Raw genomic sequence first — 19,573 nt, forward strand, 5'->3', positions numbered from 1 at the left:
AGAAGGATACATGACCCAGGATAAAAAGCTACCTGCATTGCAAAGACAAACTTCAATCAACTCTAGCATGGACAAATAAGTGGTCTTAATATCCAGATTTCACAGAATCAAAGTAATTTAGAATGGAAGGAACCTTTTGAGATCACTCAGTTGAACACTGAAACATGCATTACCACCCACACACAGTAAAAGCAGTGCTAATGTCAAAGAGCTTGATTCAGAGACATTTCATGTAAAACCAAAAAAACAGAAGAGATATCGGGCCCTATGCTCTGCAAGCCTATGGAAAGAAAAAATAGGAGTAAAGCTTATAAATCAAACTCTGTGAGAAGAAAGATCATGCTACCAATGAACCAAAAGGTAAGCAAAGTCAAGACACATGGAAAATGTCTTGCAGAGGGGAAAAAAAGGGCAGGTTTTATTCATTATTTCTTTAAAATGTTAATAGGATTACAATTCTCAAGTTCTCTGCCTAAGACCATAAAAGGAGTTACGAAAAGTAAGCCTCCAAAAATCATTAAGTTTGAAAGAGTCTTATGATTATGGTATAGTATTTACTCTTCAGGCAATGCATTTGACATCACAGCAAATGAGGCATAAACAAAGATCATGAACATGTTAAACAAAAAGCAGTATCAAAATTTTCCCTTCTACATTACTAATTGAAAACAGGTGCAGTCTTTATTATTCAATCCTGAAAAAGTCATAATGAGAAAAGAACACTCCTTGCATGCGAGGAACAGAAATCCTTTCATAATTATGTTCCATTCAGCAACCACTGACTTACAAGACAAAAAAAAAAGGAAAAATAACAATAGTGGGATCTTTAAAAGTAGCAATTTTATATTAGAGCCATTGATTTCATCAAGATATCTATGATTATTACCACTCCCATCACCAAGCTCTTCAGCCCAGCACAGTCTTATATTTAAGTTTGGCATCCCAACTCACAACAAAAGGTGTTAACAAAGAAAAGTATCTGACTCAATGCTTGCAGCATCAACCCAAAAAAACCTTCAACAACATATGGAAGAACCTTCTGGTAAACCCACATGAGGTGCAAATTAGAAACCCAAGATCCTGAAGTTGCTGATGAAATGAGGGGATGGATGGGAAGTGCTTAGAACAGATGTGAATACAGATTCTTTTGTCAGACTTCAGATCAGAATGATGCGGTTTTGAAGACTATGAGAGCTCGGATTCACAGGTCAACTGCACAGAGTATCTCAGCAATGTTAATCCAAAGACAATCTTCAAGACTTAGGTAGTTTCAATCAGGGGATATAGAGCTTGTACTTTTCAGGCCACCTTACTCCCTTGACAGACATACCTTTCCTATGTATAAAATCATGCAACTGCTATTGTACACATTTCCTATTAATCCACCTGAATTTTAAGTTACATTTCCAGAAACATTTCCATTGTTGCACCACTGAGCAAAAAATTAACAAATTCAGCTTGCTCCTGCAGTGTACACGTTTTTAAGAAGGCCAATGGGTCACCAATACAGGAGAGCTGGTAGCTCCCTTTTACCTCCTTGCTACCATATTAGGCCAAGAAATTACATTCTTACTTTTTCCAGTCACAGTGTCGTGCTCTGAGGACAGAGGTGCAGAAAAACAAGAGATGAAGGCACAAGTTAGAGAGCACAGAGACACAGGGTATCTAGATGGAATCTAGGCAAGTCTGAAAATCCCAGTTAAATAAAAAGAATCAGAATGGCATTTTCTGCCTTTAACTGAAGAGTTACCTGGCTGACTGTACTGATCTTCATAAGCATCCAGCCAATAAAATCTTAAGACTTGTTCATCATTTTCCCCATTCACAAGTGGAAGGAGATTGGGGTCTAGCTGAACTTCTGCTGCTACTAGATCAGCTTCATCCTCATCAATTCTGTCCCAACATGAGATACCTGGGAGAGAACAACTTCTGCAGGTTTTGCAGAAGAAGAAAGAAATAAGTAAAATTGTACCTTTGCCATAATCACCGTTTTGCTTTTTTTTCAGTCTTATATTCTCACACCATTTGTTGCACTTTCCACTACTAAGCAACATTCCCAACAGTTGGGTCTCCTCAGGTTTCTTCTGAAAAGCAGGAGGGAGTGACAAAGGCAGAAACCCACAAACAAGTATGGTTCTCTATACACCACACACAGGCTTTAAAAATCAGTCACCTGGTATTTCAGCCTTGGTCATTCAAGTCCTTAAATAAGGAATATATCCATCCATCTATACAAGTTGCTCAGTGGGAACAACAGATTATTTCAACAAAACTTCTTTCAGCCATTAAATGTTTAGGTCTTTCTCATAATTCAAATATTTTAGAGTTTGAAATAATTTGTTATGGAAACATATGATTCAAGATTTTCCAAACAATTTTTAAAAAACAAACAAACAGGAAAAAAAACACCTCTTTTCCTATTTCCAAAGATGTGGCTGTTCACCATTACTTTTAGCAACAATACTTTTACCTACAACTAATAACATGATACTATGATATTATGATTTGCTTAGAATAAGCATCATTAGCAATTCCTCATTTTTGCTTAGTGGCATCGAAGTTCACTGTTCAACACCCACACTGAGTCACCTCAATGTACTGAAATACATATTGTCACGTGCTAAATCCCAAAAACATCCAATATTTTCCAATTAAGTAGCTATCAGCATGTTATCATTCTGAATGTCACTACAAAAAAAAAAATTGCACAGCATTATCATCATTCTGTCTGCATCACAATTATCCCTTTGGCAAAGACAAATACGAAAATAAATCTGAGTTTTACGGATACTGAAAGCCTTCTTGGTGGAAGAAAAAAAAAGAAGAAAAAGAGATTCTTACAAGGCAGATGTCTCTTTTTTCTCTGATTCCAGCTGCTCTGTCTCTTTCTTTTCAATTTTGTTGTCTCTTTTCAGGTTTTCAGCTGTCTCAGGTATAGCTTCCACATGTTCTGCTTCCATAGGTTCGTCAAAGTCCTCCTCATCAAAATCCATCATCCCCTGATCATCATCTGCAAGTCCTGCAGACAGAACTAAAAGCTTGAATCATTAAAATGACACACTGTATACTACAGTAGGATGCACAGATAACATACTATAAACATGAACATAATATACAGTATTAACACACAAACAAAATATCCCATTTAAGCTATCTAAGCATCTAGGAAGTATAAATTAAGAAGTTTTTTAACACTAATATGCTGTATTTAAAGAGTTTCTAGAACTGGGTTTTGATTTCTTTTTGATACCTTCAGTAGGTTTCTCTCCTACTGTCTTCACTATTTTCTCAGTTTCTGTAGGTTTTTGCATATACTTGGTATCCTCATTTTCAGAGACTCTGACAGATTTTGCTGTGCAATTGGGAAGTTTAGGATGACATGAAGCTGGAGGAAGGGTTTCCTTTCTGAGATGAGCAGGAGCTTTCTTTGATATAGGGGTGATTACCTGAAAAACATTTCAGCCATCAAATTAAAAAAAAAAACAAACCAACTCATAAGAGCAAAAAAAGAATAAAAAAACCTTTGAATTTCCTATTTGCGGAACTACTAAGCAGGGCTAGATGAAAAGTTCTACATATTTTTCAGCATGATAACCAAAACTCCTCAGGAGTAAACTTTAAACTCTACAGAATCATTTCTGCTGTGATGTGTGTCTACTAGAATTTTTAAAAACAGTTTACTACATGTCATGGCTGGCATTCAATTAAATTCTGAGACAATAAGTACAAAGTTTGTTTTTCAGACAGGATACCACTATGGCAGCAACTACAGAACCTCTTTTTAAGGAAGATGTGGTATCAAGTGGTCTTCACTATGACCAACAAGAGGTCTCTGCATCTGTTAAATTCTCTAACATCTCCAATTGCTCCTCCTAGGGCCACAGAAGTCATCACTTGAATGGCCAATCTGGGAATTAATTTACCTCTATGCTTCCTACAAAAAAGTGACCACTGTTTTGCACCATGGAGACAAAGATCCTCTCTCACTAGATGTCCCCTTTTGTTTTTTTCCAATTGCTTCTAGGTTCAAACACAACTGCTAAGATGAGAAGCACTGGTGATTATTTTCAACATAGGAGTTGATATTACCATTACACAAGGTTTCACAAATCAGATATATCTACATGACTGCATTTTCCCTCTACAGACTGTTACCAAGTATCTCATTGGATTTCCAGCTATAAAGTCCTTCTCATTTACCTGAACTCCTAACAAAATGCCAGCCACCTACCCTTAACAGCTCATCCCTCCTTTCACTCCAAAATCTTCCACTAGGGCAAACTTCTATCTACAGCTTCAATTTTACGTTTGTTTTACATTTCTGCAGAAGATTAGTTTCTTATCCTTTCCCACACACACAAATACTCCTGCTTACTTCACCTCACATACTCCTCTCCATGCCACAAGGGTGTTTTCTACTCTGGAAAAGAGACAAAGCAGAAGCTCACCTACATGTGATGGACCTAGCATTATATATGTATTATTACTATACTAAAGATACAAAACTAACTGTATTCTGTCTATGTATTAACATGCAAGGGGATGTGGAAAAATGCATGAAGCTACACTGTAACATTGCTAAGGAAGCTAATGGGAAAGTTAATTTCTAGAAGCAGAAACAAAAGTCAACAGTATTCAGTTCCAAATACTTATTAATGAGATTTTTTTTCCCTCTTTACCTTGGAAGTTTGGGACTGTACAGAGAAAGGATTCAGTGGTACTCCAGCAGATCTTTTCCTCTTCAGCATTATAATTGGTGGTGGACTTAGCTGAACTGTCTGAATATTGAAAGAAAAGACAAAGCGACAAAATGAAGAGGTGGTTTTTTAGCATTTTCTTTTGCCTTGGTTAGTAACAACTTTCCATTAAAGAGGGACACTGGAATTTCTCATTAACCAAGAAAACACACTTCTTGATATAAAACTTAAGTCACCTAAAAAGAGTAAGTTATCTGAGCAATCAACCCATGAAGACAGGCACTAGATTTTTTTGGTAAACAGTCTGAGAAAAACAGCCATCAACAAGTGAAACAGTTTCCAAACAGTGGGAGTTTCAATAGCTAATTGTGCCTTTAACACACAAGTATCAGAATAACTTGTGGTATGTTTTTTATGTCTGCTGAAGCAGTACCACTGAGCATACACTCCTAAAGAAAGGTAGAAGTGCTCTTTCAGCACTGTAACACTAAAGGAAAACACATTTTAACTTATTTACATATACAGATATCTATCAAGAGCTAATAACAAAAGAAATTTTAGAAAACAATCAAAACACAAAAAAATCAATACGTAACTACTATTTAAGTAAATAGAAGCCATAGTATAATTATGAGCATTACTTTTCTTATTCAATATTCCACAAATTTGACAGCATTAAAATGCATTTGCCTAATGATTCGAGGGTTTGATAGCCTGATATAACTCACAGTCAGATGTCATAAGGAGGGTTAAAATAACAAGAGCATAAAACCAAGAGACATTGGGACATCCTATACCCTTTATTGCTCTGATTAACCTTATTATAATACAACATATTTCACCTCAGTATCTCACCACTACAGCAGTTTTGTGGTTTACATGTGAGCAATCCTTTTGGTTTTAAGAGATCCTGCTGAAGGGGCATTAAGGCACTGAAAGGTCATTAACGATGAGGAACAGCCTCATTTGAGACAGTCCAAATCGTGCCACAGCAGCCATCCTGCACTCCTGACTCAAAGGAAGTGTTAATCTGGTTCTCTGCAGCAAATCGTGGGAAGCAGGAGGCAGACAGACGTTCAGGCTACATCATCTGCTGAAACAGTCCTCCCTCAGCTCCTCTCATGAACCCAAACACAACAGATGGAAATATCCTACAGTGCACTGGCTGAAGCCTGGTGACACAGATGTACTGTGCACATGATTCAGATAAAGCTGAGTTTTGTTTCAATCCAAGCTGACTAAAACCTAGAAGGCTGCATTAGCACAGGCCCAACATCACCTTAATATAAACCATCTCTAATCAGGCCATAGTGGTTTTGCCTTATTAAGCCAATACAGTCATGCAACTTCTGCATATGTGGAATATACCAAGCAGATGTGCTATGGATGAAACCAGTCTTAGATCTTCTAGTCTTACAAAGAACTGTATTTTCCTGAGAAGTTCCATGGCAAAAAAAATGAACCAATTAAGGTGTTTCCAGCAGATTGTATTACTCTACTTACTTCAGCATTAAGATCTTGAAGAATATCCCCTAGTAAATCATCCTTTGACAGGTCCACAGTTTTCTGTAAGGTAAGATTAGCCAAACAGTTCTCAGTTATATGTGCAAACCTAATCAGGAGACCAGCAGCAAATGACTAAACAGTTTCCACAAAACACACACAACTTTTTCAGAAATGCTGCCTACACAGGAAATTGTAATAGACGTTTATGTCTTACTAGACACAAGAAACTGAAATGAGCCCTTGGCTTATTCCACTCCCACTAAAACACTTTAAACAAGTCAGAAACATTTAAATTCAAAAATGTAAAAACTTACATCTGTGTTTTTCTTCCCAGCACTGGCTATAAACATAGACTTGATTGTGTTTGGTTTTGACACCACAGATTTTTTCATGTTCTTTTTATCAACCGTAGATGTTCTGCCACCTTTCACTACAGAAAAAAAAAATAAATTGTGAATTTTACATCAGAAAAGCTCAATGTTTAAGGGTCCAGTTATCAGCAGGAATAGATAGCCAAAGTAGTTCACTTCTTCTACCTTTACACTACTGGCTGAAATGAAGCCTGATCATCTTCAGCTTTTTAAGAGCTGTCATGCACACACAAAAAATAGCAAAACCCTATAAGCACCCTATCTTTTCTAGTCACATCAGAGATGTTCTTTGCATACTCAAGTGCATACTCCAGGAAAAGGACCAAGATACTTTACATGGAAGCATCTCCAGGAAAAAAAAAAGAATGTCCATGTGTTTGGCACTAGGCTTGGATTCTCAACATCAGACTCAGTTTCTCAGTTTTCCACCAGCCTCGTAAAACTCGGGAAAATCAGGTGATCCCAGATTCTTAAAAGCATGCAGGTGTTTAGTGGCCAAGAGAGACCACACATCTCTTAGGCACTGGCTTTGAAAACCAAGCCCACTCCTGGATGCATTTGCATAGAATCATAGAATCATAGAATCATCAAGGTTGAAAGAGACCTTTAAGATCATTCAGTCCAACCACCAACCCAGTACTACCATTTGTTCTAGAAGTGAATAGATATTCCACAGAAGACTGTAAGCAGAATTGCCCCAGTAGTGCTGAAGTAGTTAACAATGATTTGACCTCAATTTGTGAACCTTCATTCTTCTGCATCACAGGGGCTGAACAAAATCCACAGCCAGACAATGACAGAGCTTCAAGTAACATGTCATTTGGCCACATTCACCGCATGCTGATGCCAAGAAGTTGCCCATTTTAGGTATGGCTTAAAAGTCCCTGGAAGACATTCTACAGTGCATGTTCAACTTACCTTTCTTATTGGAACTGAGAGCATCATCATCCAGATCTTCATCAAAGATTTCCCTTCCATCTTCTATATAACCTATCCCATCTGCAGAAAAACAAAGAGTTGAAAACTTACAGTTTAAATTCTGTCTTCTGATACTCCTAAATAATTTTTCACATACTTAAACACTTTTGCCCCTCTAATATAGAGCAAAAGTTACAAATGCTAAAGTGTTAAAAACCACAGCACTCCCAGCAGTATCTTCTACTAGACTAAATATACTGTTATGTGTTTAATTAGAAATTATCAATTACAGTATTTTTTTGGTAAAATTATAATCCTGATAACTGGAAATAAAATTTCAGGAACAGGTCTTCGTTGAAAAATACTTTCATTACCATCCTAATACACTACAATGAGAACAATGCAAAGATTAATTCCAATAAGACTGCTTTTTTCTTGTCCCCTAAAAAAAATTTTAAGAATGTACTAACTATAACTTACTTCAAATCATGTACATTGAGTTACAACACCATAACCAAAATAACTCCCTAAATGAATCTTAACTTACCATCATCAACAATCCAGTCATCATCCTGACGGTCTCTGACCATCTTGGAGTATTCATCCTCATCTATTTCATCATAAACACCTGTGAACTCCTCAACCTACAGTTAAGGTATACTGAGGATTAACAGTTTCCATGCCATTAATTATTAACATAGATCACCAGAACATAAAGGTTCCCAAGAAATGCACGGTTTCCTACAATGCTACATTGTTCACAACTAGTAAGCACAGTTATTCATTAAGTTTCTTTTTTGGCAGTGATAAAAGACATATTATCAATTTTTAAAATTATCACACCATACTGAAACTCAAAATCTACTGAAACACTGGCAGAGATTTCATTTGAAACTGACTTCTCTTATTGCTCATTTCATATTTTCAAAACAAAATTTAAAAAAATAAAAATCCAAGCAACGACCTTGGCTCTACTCTTAAACACCAAGCTGAGCTCAGTGAAAAGGAAGGTTATTTGATGTACCCAAGCATGATGCTGAAGATGCTTTTCTGTGCCTCAGAGAAAATTTGCATGTTAATGATCCATGGACTTCAGGTTTCTTTACATTTATCCACCTCAATGTGGAAGTCACATTTCCTGTCAGCATCACAATTAGACAGTAGCAATGTTACACTGCCAGATTTCAGTTCTACCAGTTAAATACTTAAATTTTGTTCTCTTTCTGGAAATACAGCATACCAATATTAATGGATTTCAACCATGTAAAGCTCTGAAATTAATTTAAAGTTTAAAATAATTTGAAGTTAAAAAAAGTACTTCCTATCGTAAAATTAATTATGCAATTAAATTTTAAAAATTGGTCCTTCCTTACAGAATAGTTCTCAAGCAGTGGTAACATGTCTGACTTGTAGTCAATAAAACTGGTTTAGTTTTGAAAACAGAAAGAAACAAATAAATTATACCAGAAAGCAGCAAAACAACTACAGCTACATTCTGAAAAACATACACCACTGAAAACACAAAAGCTGATCTGAAAGGCTTATTTTGTTTCCTGTAAATTTTACATATCTATAAACGATGGTTAAGCCTCTCAGTTCACATTGACTTTTCATGAGGAAGAAAAGATGAGGAATTTTCACCTCATATTTTAATTTTTCACCAGCTTTGGCTTTTTTCAGACGTTCAAGTGCTTCTTGCTGGCCTCTTCTATTCTTCCTCTCACGTCTAGAACGTGATGCTGCAAAACTTCCAGACTCATGCATAGCTGCAATTAATTAAAAAGAAGAGAATTAAGTCTAGTAATGAGCTGCTGTTATCTTTAGTACTTAGTATTCAGTGATGCATTAATAGATGACTACAGTTTCACTTAAAATCAAGATAAAGACCTACTTGTCTTAAAGCACACAGTCATGGACGGCTCTTAATAAGCCAACTCTGGAATTATACTGAAGGCATGGCCTGACAAGCAAGGAGATCAAAAAAGACTTCAGGTCAACTCATATTCAGCACAAAACTACCACCTGTTTCCAAAGAACCTCTCAAACCTCATCAACCGTTATCCGAAAAGGATCCCCCCATTCCTTTCTTGGGAACTTCCAGCTCCCTTTATTTTGCATGTCTCCATGACAACTCAGCAATAGACAGATTTAAGAGAAGGCCTATACGGCTACAAGGCAGTAATGGTTTTTTAGGTGGTTTCACAATGTTTAATAGTGCAGCCAGATTGAGAAGAACTAGTAATTTCTTGACAGCATAGGACTGACACCCCATTTCCTCCTATACTTCCTTCCCTTAAAAACGCTCCCCACAGCAGGGCGCCCTCCATTTCTCCCTTTTTTCTCCCTGTCTTGATGAAGGGGGGGGAGGGAACCATATCTGACCACAGAGAACGAGTGGTCCCAATCCAAATTATAGCAGCAAACAGCCCAGGGACGAGACCGCGGGGTTTGCGTGAGGAGCTCAACACCCCGTGGTGCCCCAGGCTGGCCAGGTGTCCAGAGGAGCAGGACAGTCCCCTCCCGGTGGCAGCAGGAGACCGAACTGTGAGCAGAGCTGCACCTAGGCAGCGTGGCTGAGACAAGGACAGGTTTGTATTGCTACAGGCTGAGCTACAAGAGAGGCATTTACACTGTGTGGTACCCCGTGTGAGAGAACTGCGAAGATGTCACAGTCCGGGTGCGTTTATTTTCTGCCAAATCTTTGCGCTTGGTGTCAGACAGCGCGCTCCTCCTCCGAGATAAATGTGTTTGCACCACCCGCGCCCGCCGCTGCCCCCGCCGGGAATCGCCAGCGCGGCCCCCGGCGGCGATCCCGGGACAGCCCCCTCATCCACAGGGGATGCTCCCGCCGGCGCGGGGCAGCGGGGCCGGAGGGCGGTGCGGGGCCGTGCGGCCTGTGTCCCCCGCACCGGGTGTAACTCCTCCCCCGCTCCTCTCCGCGCCTGCCGGGAGAGGGTCCCCCCGTTCGGGCAGGGCAGGTACGGCCCCGCCGAGCGCCCCCCTCCCGGAGCGGTGTCACCGCCACCGCCGCCACCGCCCGCCGCGCACGCGCATTCCCGCGCCCGGCGCGCGCGCGCCCGCCCTCCCCGCCGCCAGCACCGCTGCGCCCCCCGCCCCCCGCCTGACACCGAAACGCCGCCGGCAGCGGCCGCCGCGGAGAGGGAGGGCAAGGAGGGAGAGGGGCTCGGGCCGCCCCCGGGTCTCACCGTCCCGGCCCTCGGCGCCGCTCTCGGCCATGGCGCTCGCGCCAAAGGCTCCCGAAAGTGGCGCGAGACGGGAGCCCCGCGCGCCGCCGCCGGGGCCGCAGCCAATCAGCGGCGGCGGGGGCGGGGCCAGCGGGGCCGCCCCGGGGCGCGGGAAGGGGAGGGGAGGGAAGGGGAGGGGAGGGGAGGGGCGCTTCGGCCCCGCCCGGTGACCGGAGCGGGAAGGGAGCTCCAGGCCGGGCGGAGCCGCATCCTGGGCGAGGCCTGCGCCGCCGGGCCGTGGCCGAGGCCTGGGCTGGGCGGTGTGCGGGGCCGAGCTCGCCGCTGGAGCCGCGGCTTTGCGGGCGCTCATGGGCCCCAGGGGCCCGGGAGGGCGGTGAGGGCATAGCTGATCCATCCCGCGAGTTGCGTCTGAGGGATCTGAGCAGGGCTCCACATGCTGCAGGGGCCCATAGCCCGTACTTCGGTGCCGCAGTTGGGGCAAAGCCATGTTCAAATGCCGTGTCATAAATAGCGATGTATAAATGTCATGTATAAAACCATGTATAAATGCAGCACCTGAGCTGGGAGGAGGCGGTGGTTGATGCCAGTTGCCTAAAAGCTGGAGCCAGACTGCAGCGTGAGGGTCAAGGAGTGCCTGCAACATCATCAGCGGTAGATCAATCCCTGTTGGGAGAAACGGGCATTTCCCACACGGTTTCCATGGACAGGTAACCACTGAAGCTCCAACAGTGATCATGACAGACGAGGATCCATAAGAACCGTGGTTTCCTTTTTGCATATTCAAAATAGGCATTATACTGTTTCAGGAACACTATGAAAAAATAGTTTCAGACTGGATTTCTTGAGAGGCCAAGTCTGTGGAGGGCCCTGAGAAAAAATCCATGAGAACTTTGCCCTTGCATACTCCTGACTTTGTCAGGGTGGAGAGGTAGAGTATGTTCTGTTCATTTTGATGCTGCAGAGATACCTTCACTTGCATTTGTCAAGAGTATTACACATCAGCCTTCAGCTGAGGAGCAGGAACTGTGTCCAGAAAAGGAAATATTTCAGTTTCAAGTATAGATGGGGAAGGTTTTTAAGTCCTCAGTTAAGACAACTGAAGCTTTACGATTCCTCCTTTCTAAAAGGTCTTAAATCAGTCTGCCTGTGCATGTAGAAACCCAGGAAAACTGGTGGGGTTTGTGCTGTTTTACCACAGATTAACCTCAGTCTTTTGTCCAAAACCATCACTGTTGGCCAGCCATTACCCAAAAATCCTGCCATCTCCATTTGCACAATTTTGTGGAGAAGCATTTATTGCTCCTGAAAATCTGTAGGCCCTGACTCCAGCTTCTTAAAAAGGCAGGTGGTACCACAGGACTCTGTCCTTACAGCTGATATGCTGTTGCAGAAGTGTGAGCTAGTATTATTTGGCCTGAATATACTGATTGTTTTCTACTCTCTAGAAGAGAAGATTTATGTGGTTCTGAAACTGCAAATTATTTTCCTTCTCCACAAGGACTTCTTTTCATTGGTAAGAGAGAAGTAAAAAACCTACCAATCCTCTTTACATACCCAGTTCCTAGTACAACACTATCCCACTGTGGGACCTAGTCTTACATGGAGGCAGAAGAACCACCCCATGAACTGTGGCAGCTCCCTGATGCCAAAGAGGATGGATACCCTGACAGCCAGAATGCCCATTCCCAGCCAGAATGAGATCCCCTCTCTCACTAGCTGGTTATTAGGCCAACTTAACTGTAGCAAACCCACATCCTTGGAAACACTGACAGCTACAGGAAGAATGCCTGTCTGATCTGCCATCCTGGTTTCCACTTGAATAGAGTTATTTTTCTTCCTAGTAACTGGTACAGGGCTGTGTTTTGGATTTAGGATGAGAATAATGCTGATAACACACTGATGTTTTGGTTGTTGCTGAGCAGTGTTTACCCTGAGTCAAGGACTTTTCAGCTTCTCACCCCACCCCACCAGAGAGGAGGCTGGGGGGCACAAGAAGCTGGGAGGGGACACAACCAGGACAGCTGACTTCAGCTAGCCAAGAGGATATCCCATACCATATGGCATCATGCCCAGTATATAAATTAGGGGGAAAGCTGTCCAGAGGCCACTGCTCAGGAACTGGCTGGGCATCAGTCAACACGTGGTGAGCAATTGTGCTGTGCATCACTTGTTTTGTATATTCTAATTAATGTTATTCTTGTTTTCCCTTCCTTTTCTGTCCTATTAAACTGTCTTTATCTCAACCCTCATATTTTACGGTTTTTTTCCCCCAATTCTCTCCCACATCACACTTGGGGGATGGGTGGCTGTGTGGTGTTTGATTACCTGCCAGGTTAAACCATGACACCTACAGACAGCCTCTCATTCGGTGCAGTGTGTCACTCTCTGTTTTTAAACACGTGCACAAAACAAGATCACATCACCAAGCATGATGTGAGATTCAAATTCACAAGTTACTAAATTTTTTAAGCTACAATAGAGAAACATTTATAAAATAGCAATATCATTAAATTCTTCAGTTTGAATAAAAATAGAGTGCTACTGCACTTCACACATACCTAGCTTTCACATGCTTTGGATTTTTTAATTGATTGGATTTTATTCCTTTTGATTAAAATTAAATAATGCTCTCTGTCAGCTGTCATGTGAACAGTGGCATGTTTGTCATTCAGGTGATGCCGTGATTTGAGCGGGTACACAGTGATACAGTTGAAGTTGTTGCCATAGCTCCACTGTGGGACAGCGCAGATCAAACAAAAGACTTTTTCATGGATGCGAGTTCAATCCTGACATTCATCCCTGGCCGTAACAAGAATGCATCTGTTTCCCACAGCAAAGCATAACAAGCATATTTAAATCTTGCAGGGGGGAAAAAAGATGGGGGGAGGGAGTAAGGGATGGGCTTACTTTTGAGGAAGAAAAACAACCCAGCAAGATCTGGGACTTCCTCTGCTAAAGGTCTTTATCACAGCAGATTACTTTGAGCTGATCTTTAACCTCCCTTGGGACATTCATACAAGAACAACTTGGCATGACCTTTGCTCAATTCTCTTTTTAAGTGCAAGAAGCAGGAATTCTGCTGTGCAGTTCAGAGCCACCGAGGCTCTCTCAAGGCAAGTGTGATAGCTGCAGAGAAAAGTGGGAAGAGAAGCCCAGTAACGAAGATGGTAGGCAGCCAAAAACACGGCACAGAAGAGGTAGCTCGGGAAACTCCCAGATTTCAACAAAAGGTGACAATTATGTATTTTTCATTTTGGTTATTAATAGAAAATACTGTATCCTCACTGCAAGAGTTCCAGGGTAATATAAAAAGTAGTATATATTAACATTGCAAAGCACAAATGGACTATAGTATGAAAACTAAGTTAAATGGACAAAATAATTGCTGTATTGAGGAGAAGTTTTGTCTTCCTTTTTATGTCTAGGGTGGGCTTGATATACTGCAAAGGCAAGGGGACAAAGAGTTAAAACTTTCAGGTTCAGACATTACACATTAAGCTTATGGTTGGGTTTTTTGTTTGTTTGTTTGTTTGTTTTTGATGATGGAAAAAATCTGATGCAACTAAGAGGAATGCTATAAAAACAATGCCAGTAAATCACAGATTATAGCGAGGTAGCAAATTCACCTGTACTATGTCTACCTCAAAATGCCTGAACATTATCATATTGTTGTTAAGTACAAATTGTCTTTGTGGAGAACTGTGCATGTGTGTGCATACTACTCAGGATATGAGTGTGTATGTTCTATGTGTATGTTTCCTACAAACCCAGAGTATTCCATTATCTTACTTTTAATCCTTATATTGGTCTGAATTAATGCACGTTATCGCTAAATTAACTAAAGGTTTTTACATCTAATATGATGCAGCTCTGACCACTTCAGCTTCAGCAACTGCTTACTAAACTGTGCTATTCATGTGGCATTTCAACGTGAATTACTTAACTGTTTGGAGGACTAAACTCCTAGAGCACAGGTTTCATAAATTGATTTTTTTTTTAAATCTCAAGTTATCATTTAACAAGAGATTTTTGTTTTCAAAACATGTAGTTAACTGATAGAAGTATGAAAAGATAGATGCTTCTCCATTTGTTTATCAATAAAGATGATGCAGACATTTATGTTAAGAGGGTAGATTCTTTGCTTACCAGGTTTGTTCACTGCGCAGCTCTTTTTAATTTCCTACCTGAATTACCTGCTAACACCAGGATGAAGAGAATAAAGTCGTTATTGGGATGTTAAGGCTGTGAAATACAAACATGAAATAGAAACTAGAATACACACTAACAACTTCCATTATGACAGAAAAGGTCTATGAAATGAACATCCAGAGATACTTTTTTTCTTTCTTAAACGAACACAATTCAATTCTGATTGCAGTTAAATTACAGCAAATCCTAGTAACTCGACCAGAATTGGTGGAATTACACTAACTGGAACAGAGAGCAGAATCTCATCACCTGCTTGCCTAATACAATATTCCTATTCAAGCCTGGAAGAAAAGTACTAAATATTATAATGTACATTAAATAGGGAAGACAAGTGAGAGCAAACTCACAGAAAATGAGCCCTCACATAATTATAATGTCTAAGAATTAAGTCTGATGCCAGTGGTATTCAAGATCATACAGTTATTGCCACAGCATGGAAGTCTCTGTTTTAACTACTTTCAGCGCTCTCTCTTTACAATTGCACAAAAATGAACAATTAATGTATAAGCAGAACATTATTGCAGAGAGGTTGTTATATTTCAAGACCTGGCTGAAGATCAAATGTGCTTCCGTGGGTGAACACTCTCAGTGTTCACCATTTCACATCCCTTTGGCAAAAAGGAGGATAGTATTCTTAGGTCCAGATCCAGGGACAGGTTCTTCAGGGAGAAGGTGTGAGTGGTGGTGAAGCTTAAATAGAGTCCCTGAGCCCATGGGCAGAGGGTGTGGGGTGGAGCTCCCAGATGAGGCTTCTCAGGGCCTTCAAGGTCTTTTAGTGCCCCCAGGGTCCTGACACAGATGAAGTAACTTGTATCCATAACCAAATTTGCCCAATTTTCATGACTACAGAAAACAGCACATCACCATTGGGAGTACCAAACCTCCAAACAAATATTAAATCTCTCAATCATTAAAGTTATCGCATATTTCAAATAAAAAGTCCCCAAATACCTGCAGGGCATTATTAACATATTTTCCAGAAACAGCTGCATTATGCATTATTCTATAACTGCTCAGTGGGTAGAAGATGCTTGTCTTCAAAACATGTCAAATCAAAGGTTTCAAAGGTGGCAAAGTTATAAGCAACAGAGGTAAGATCTTAGGGTCAAATACTCTTAATAACTGGTAAAAGCTAAACTAGCTAGCAGGTAATCATTTTACAGTGCATAAGTAGGTGTTTTATTTTAAATAAAGTGTGTGTCTTTACCCAGATAATAAAATCCTCCAGTTACTAAGTTTCTGGTACCTAAAATATTAAACGGGAAGCCCCAGCAATCACTCGAATGTGGTTTACAGTATGATTTTTTTATGTTTTACTTGGCAGGTTTGCATTTGTAATAATATGAGGAAAGAGATGCGAAGGCACTTGCATGAAAAATTGACAAATGGAAAGATAAAGGCTGACAAGAAGTGTGAAGAGAAAAAAGCATTGGAGACTTGTAATACTGGAAAAGATAGTGTGACAAAATACTGATGATGAGTCCAAAAATTTGAAATTGAGCTGGCGGAAAGGGAAGGCACCAGAGAGATTGAAAATGGATAGAAGTGAATGCAATACAAATATGTGCAAGAAAGGCAGTCTTAGCTTTGTGTGGATTTAAGGGGATTGGAGTGTGTATCTGGAAAGCCAGAAATGGAAAAAGAGATTGAAAGGATAACAACATAGTTTAAATGTAAATAGGGAAGAGATTTTTCTTAAATTGCGTTTCATCTGTGACAATAGGAAGGAGGGCAGAGAACATGAATCATTTAGACAAAGTTTATACTGAGATATATACACTAGAGAGATCTGTAATATTCAGCATTATATTTCCTGACAGCAGTAAAGTTGCAGATGTAGTCCTGTGTTGGAACCACTCTGCAAGAAATTTACAGAGAACCTAAAATAGAACAGGAAGGATAATGAGAAGATCTGTAGCATATGACCTATGAGAAATTGCAGCTGGGGCAGTTTAGTCTGGAAAAGTCATGAGAGATGTGACAAAAATACCAACCTGCCTGCTGAATGTCAGCTCTCTACTCCAAATCCTCAAACTATTCTTTCAAAATTTTAACCACACTAGTCATACAAAAAGCAGAGGAGACCACATCTGTTCTCTGTGTCCAGCAGAAAAAGCAAGCAAGGGCAGTAGTTTGCAGTAATGGAGGTTCAGGCCTGACATTCAGAAGAACTTTCTGATAAGAGTGAACAGTGTTAAGAATGGATTGATTAGATAGTTTGGGTTCTGGGAAGGGAATAACCAACAGAGGTTAGCTAATCCAAGGGTTGGCTAATCCAAGGCCTTCCCAACCTCTGAGCATCCATCAGGAAAGTCCCATTGCCAGATATCCCTCATCTTTCCATAACAACAATTACCCAAAAATGAAAAACTTGATTGTTAAAATTAGCAAGGACAATCTAATAAGAAACTAATAAAACTTAACATTTCCCAAACTAAGTGACCATCTCTCTACTCTGGAAGAATAAAATAAAGACAGATACCCTCTTGGTCAAACCCAAACATAATTTCTCACCATTTTCTTCAAAAGTGCTTATAAAAGCAGTTCATGAAAGAGCAAGAACACAAAGAACCCACCCCAAAGTGAATAACCACACTTATTCAAAACAGTGCTGTAAAGAACAGATGAATGGCATCACCAAAAGTCACTATTTTCAAGAATTTGTGGAGTTCAGATGATTGACATATAAACTGTACCAGAATTAACATGACATTTTTAGTTACCTCTTACATAAAAATGGACTAATTTGATTCTATACAGGTATTCTGAGAACAGAGATTTTATTAAACATCACATCACCACTATGGAGTTATGTAAAGAACCAGATATAAGATCGCGTTGAGCCAAATCTCTTGTTTTTACTTTTCATAATTTACGGACTGTCATTGCATATAAAAAACTTCCTGGATTGAATCTATATATAATTTTATAGGACTCTTTCATAGATAGTAAATTTTTTTATTTACTATGACAAAAAGCTGATAGTTTGTTAGCAGTATGAGTTCCACTTGATTGATGAGCTGCAACTTAAAAATTAGACAGCATTACCTGGAAGCAGCAAAGCAACTGATGTTGGAGGTTGTGAAAACCTATTGGGTGTATTTTAATTCATACCTTTCATTCTCTCCCTTTTTCCCCATCTACGCAAGTGGGAAAAAAATATCTACCATTGTGGGGTTTTAATCTCAGTCTAAAAATACGTGATCATCTCAGCAATAAGGTATCTTTATCTGCTCTTTTTGACTATTAATTCTAGAATCAGCATGACATAGGTTGATAGGCACATGGATACATACATACACAGATTCATGCATACATAGATACATACATAGAAACATAGTATTTTAAGTAATCTGCTTCAGACATAAACCATTCCTTCACCTTATAGGCTTGCAGTTGACCTTATAATAAAATCTTGCAGTTAAAACCTTCCGGATACAAAATATATACATTGAAGCAAAATTCAGTTCATCTGTTAAATATTCAATAATTTATTCTATTATGTTTTCTGCAAATGTTTGGTTTTGAAGTCAAACACTATTTAAACCATACCAGTCTCTGGTTTTCCATAGTTCCTGATGACTTTTGAACCGATATTACATGAGGGTCTATTTCTCTTCATTATGACTCAGTTATAGGTCAGAAGACTTTTGCAGCCTCTCTCAGGTGAAGACCATTTTAAATACAACTTCTGCTGTGCTAACTGGTGCTTGAGATCCACTGAAGCACTTCAGACACTTGATGATATTCTCCAAGGGCTGCAATGCGTTCCAGTCCCTGATTTCACAAAGGGCAGAGTATCTTTGCTTTAAAAAAGCAAAGTCCTTAGCCTGGACAGTTTTTACTGATTTAGCCTGTTCAGTATTTACAGACTTTTCTGTAGTAGTAAGATCACTGAACATCTATGAGCAACTAAGGCAAAATACCTTGTTAGCAAGTGGCTTCAATATGTCTTTGCCCTCTGCTGTAGATCTCAGGCTGTATTGCTGCTTTGCCATCAGAAGGAGCAGAGAGCACTACTAGTTAGGTAGTTGTGAAATGCATATTATTTCTCTCCTTAAGCAGTGTGAGGTCTTTAATGGGTTTATTCACCATTTCCAAGTATAGGTTGCTACTTCTAGAGATTTTGCCTTAAGATAAGCATGCAATTAGAGTACACTTATTATACCATGTTCAGCTATGAACATGGATATACTAAATTTGATGAAGTAAGCTTCTTGCTTATCTTAATCTATGTGATATAGGGGTGAAAAAAACTTTGGAGGAAGTGGACACATTAGTTCACATTCAGAGCTAGTCTGCTAGAGTCAGTTTAACGTGTAGTATGGTAAAAGTGTGAGAGAGGTTTTATAGGTGTTGGTCTCTACAAGGAACTGAAATTTGATTAATTACAGTTGTGGGCACTGATCAGTGCTCCACTAAAAGATTTTAGAAATATGAAATAAATAGAGAAAAAAAAGGGAGGGAGATATTTAAAAATTAGAGCTTGAAGATAAAGAAGAATCTACACAGAGTATTTGTCTCTATGATGTTCAGCTGCCCCTGAAGCTCAGAGAGGGATCATACTTTCATTTTGAGAAAGGAGAGGATTTAAATGGAATACCTAGACACATTTTTTTATATATATTTTTCATGTTTTGAGAATTAATTGTTCCAGTTTGAGAAC

At 39.9% G+C, this 19,573-nt stretch overlaps 2 protein-coding genes across 3 annotated transcripts in view; one reads left to right on the forward strand and one right to left on the reverse strand.

The window, feature by feature from the left end:
• POLA1 (DNA polymerase alpha 1, catalytic subunit) overlaps positions 1 to 10,788 on the reverse strand; it is a 191,122-nt gene extending 180,334 nt beyond the window's left edge. Inside the window, exons 1-10 of one of the 2 annotated variants that reach the window (XM_027636829.1) lie at positions 10,699 to 10,788; positions 9,134 to 9,258; positions 8,040 to 8,136; positions 7,493 to 7,573; positions 6,518 to 6,633; positions 6,201 to 6,263; positions 4,680 to 4,778; positions 3,251 to 3,446; positions 2,842 to 3,019; positions 1,751 to 1,929 (exon numbers count right to left, since the gene is read on the reverse strand). In XM_027636829.1, the coding sequence (XP_027492630.1) occupies positions 1,751 to 1,929; positions 2,842 to 3,019; positions 3,251 to 3,446; positions 4,680 to 4,778; positions 6,201 to 6,263; positions 6,518 to 6,633; positions 7,493 to 7,573; positions 8,040 to 8,136; positions 9,134 to 9,258; positions 10,699 to 10,729 (1,165 nt within the window). In that variant the 5' untranslated portion in view covers positions 10,730 to 10,788. Of the gene's footprint in view, positions 1 to 1,750; positions 1,930 to 2,841; positions 3,032 to 3,250; positions 3,447 to 4,679; positions 4,779 to 6,200; positions 6,264 to 6,517; positions 6,634 to 7,492; positions 7,574 to 8,039; positions 8,137 to 9,133; positions 9,259 to 10,698 lie in introns of both variants that reach the window. The other variant, XM_027636819.1, reaches the window with a different exon arrangement.
• Positions 10,789 to 11,229: 441 nt separating this feature from the next.
• The window catches only part of PCYT1B (phosphate cytidylyltransferase 1, choline, beta), a 42,445-nt gene continuing 34,101 nt past the window's right edge, over positions 11,230 to 19,573 (forward strand). The window contains 4 exon segments of the mRNA XM_027636866.1: positions 11,230 to 11,405; positions 12,144 to 12,211; positions 13,758 to 13,840; positions 13,842 to 13,928. Of these exon segments, the coding sequence (XP_027492667.1) occupies positions 11,245 to 11,405; positions 12,144 to 12,211; positions 13,758 to 13,840; positions 13,842 to 13,928 (399 nt within the window). The 5' untranslated portion in view covers positions 11,230 to 11,244.

The sequence above is a fragment of the Corapipo altera genome, unplaced genomic scaffold (genome assembly GCF_003945725.1).
Source record: "Corapipo altera isolate COAL_440 unplaced genomic scaffold, ASM394572v1 0, whole genome shotgun sequence".
Taxonomy (NCBI): Eukaryota; Metazoa; Chordata; class Aves; order Passeriformes; family Pipridae; genus Corapipo; species Corapipo altera.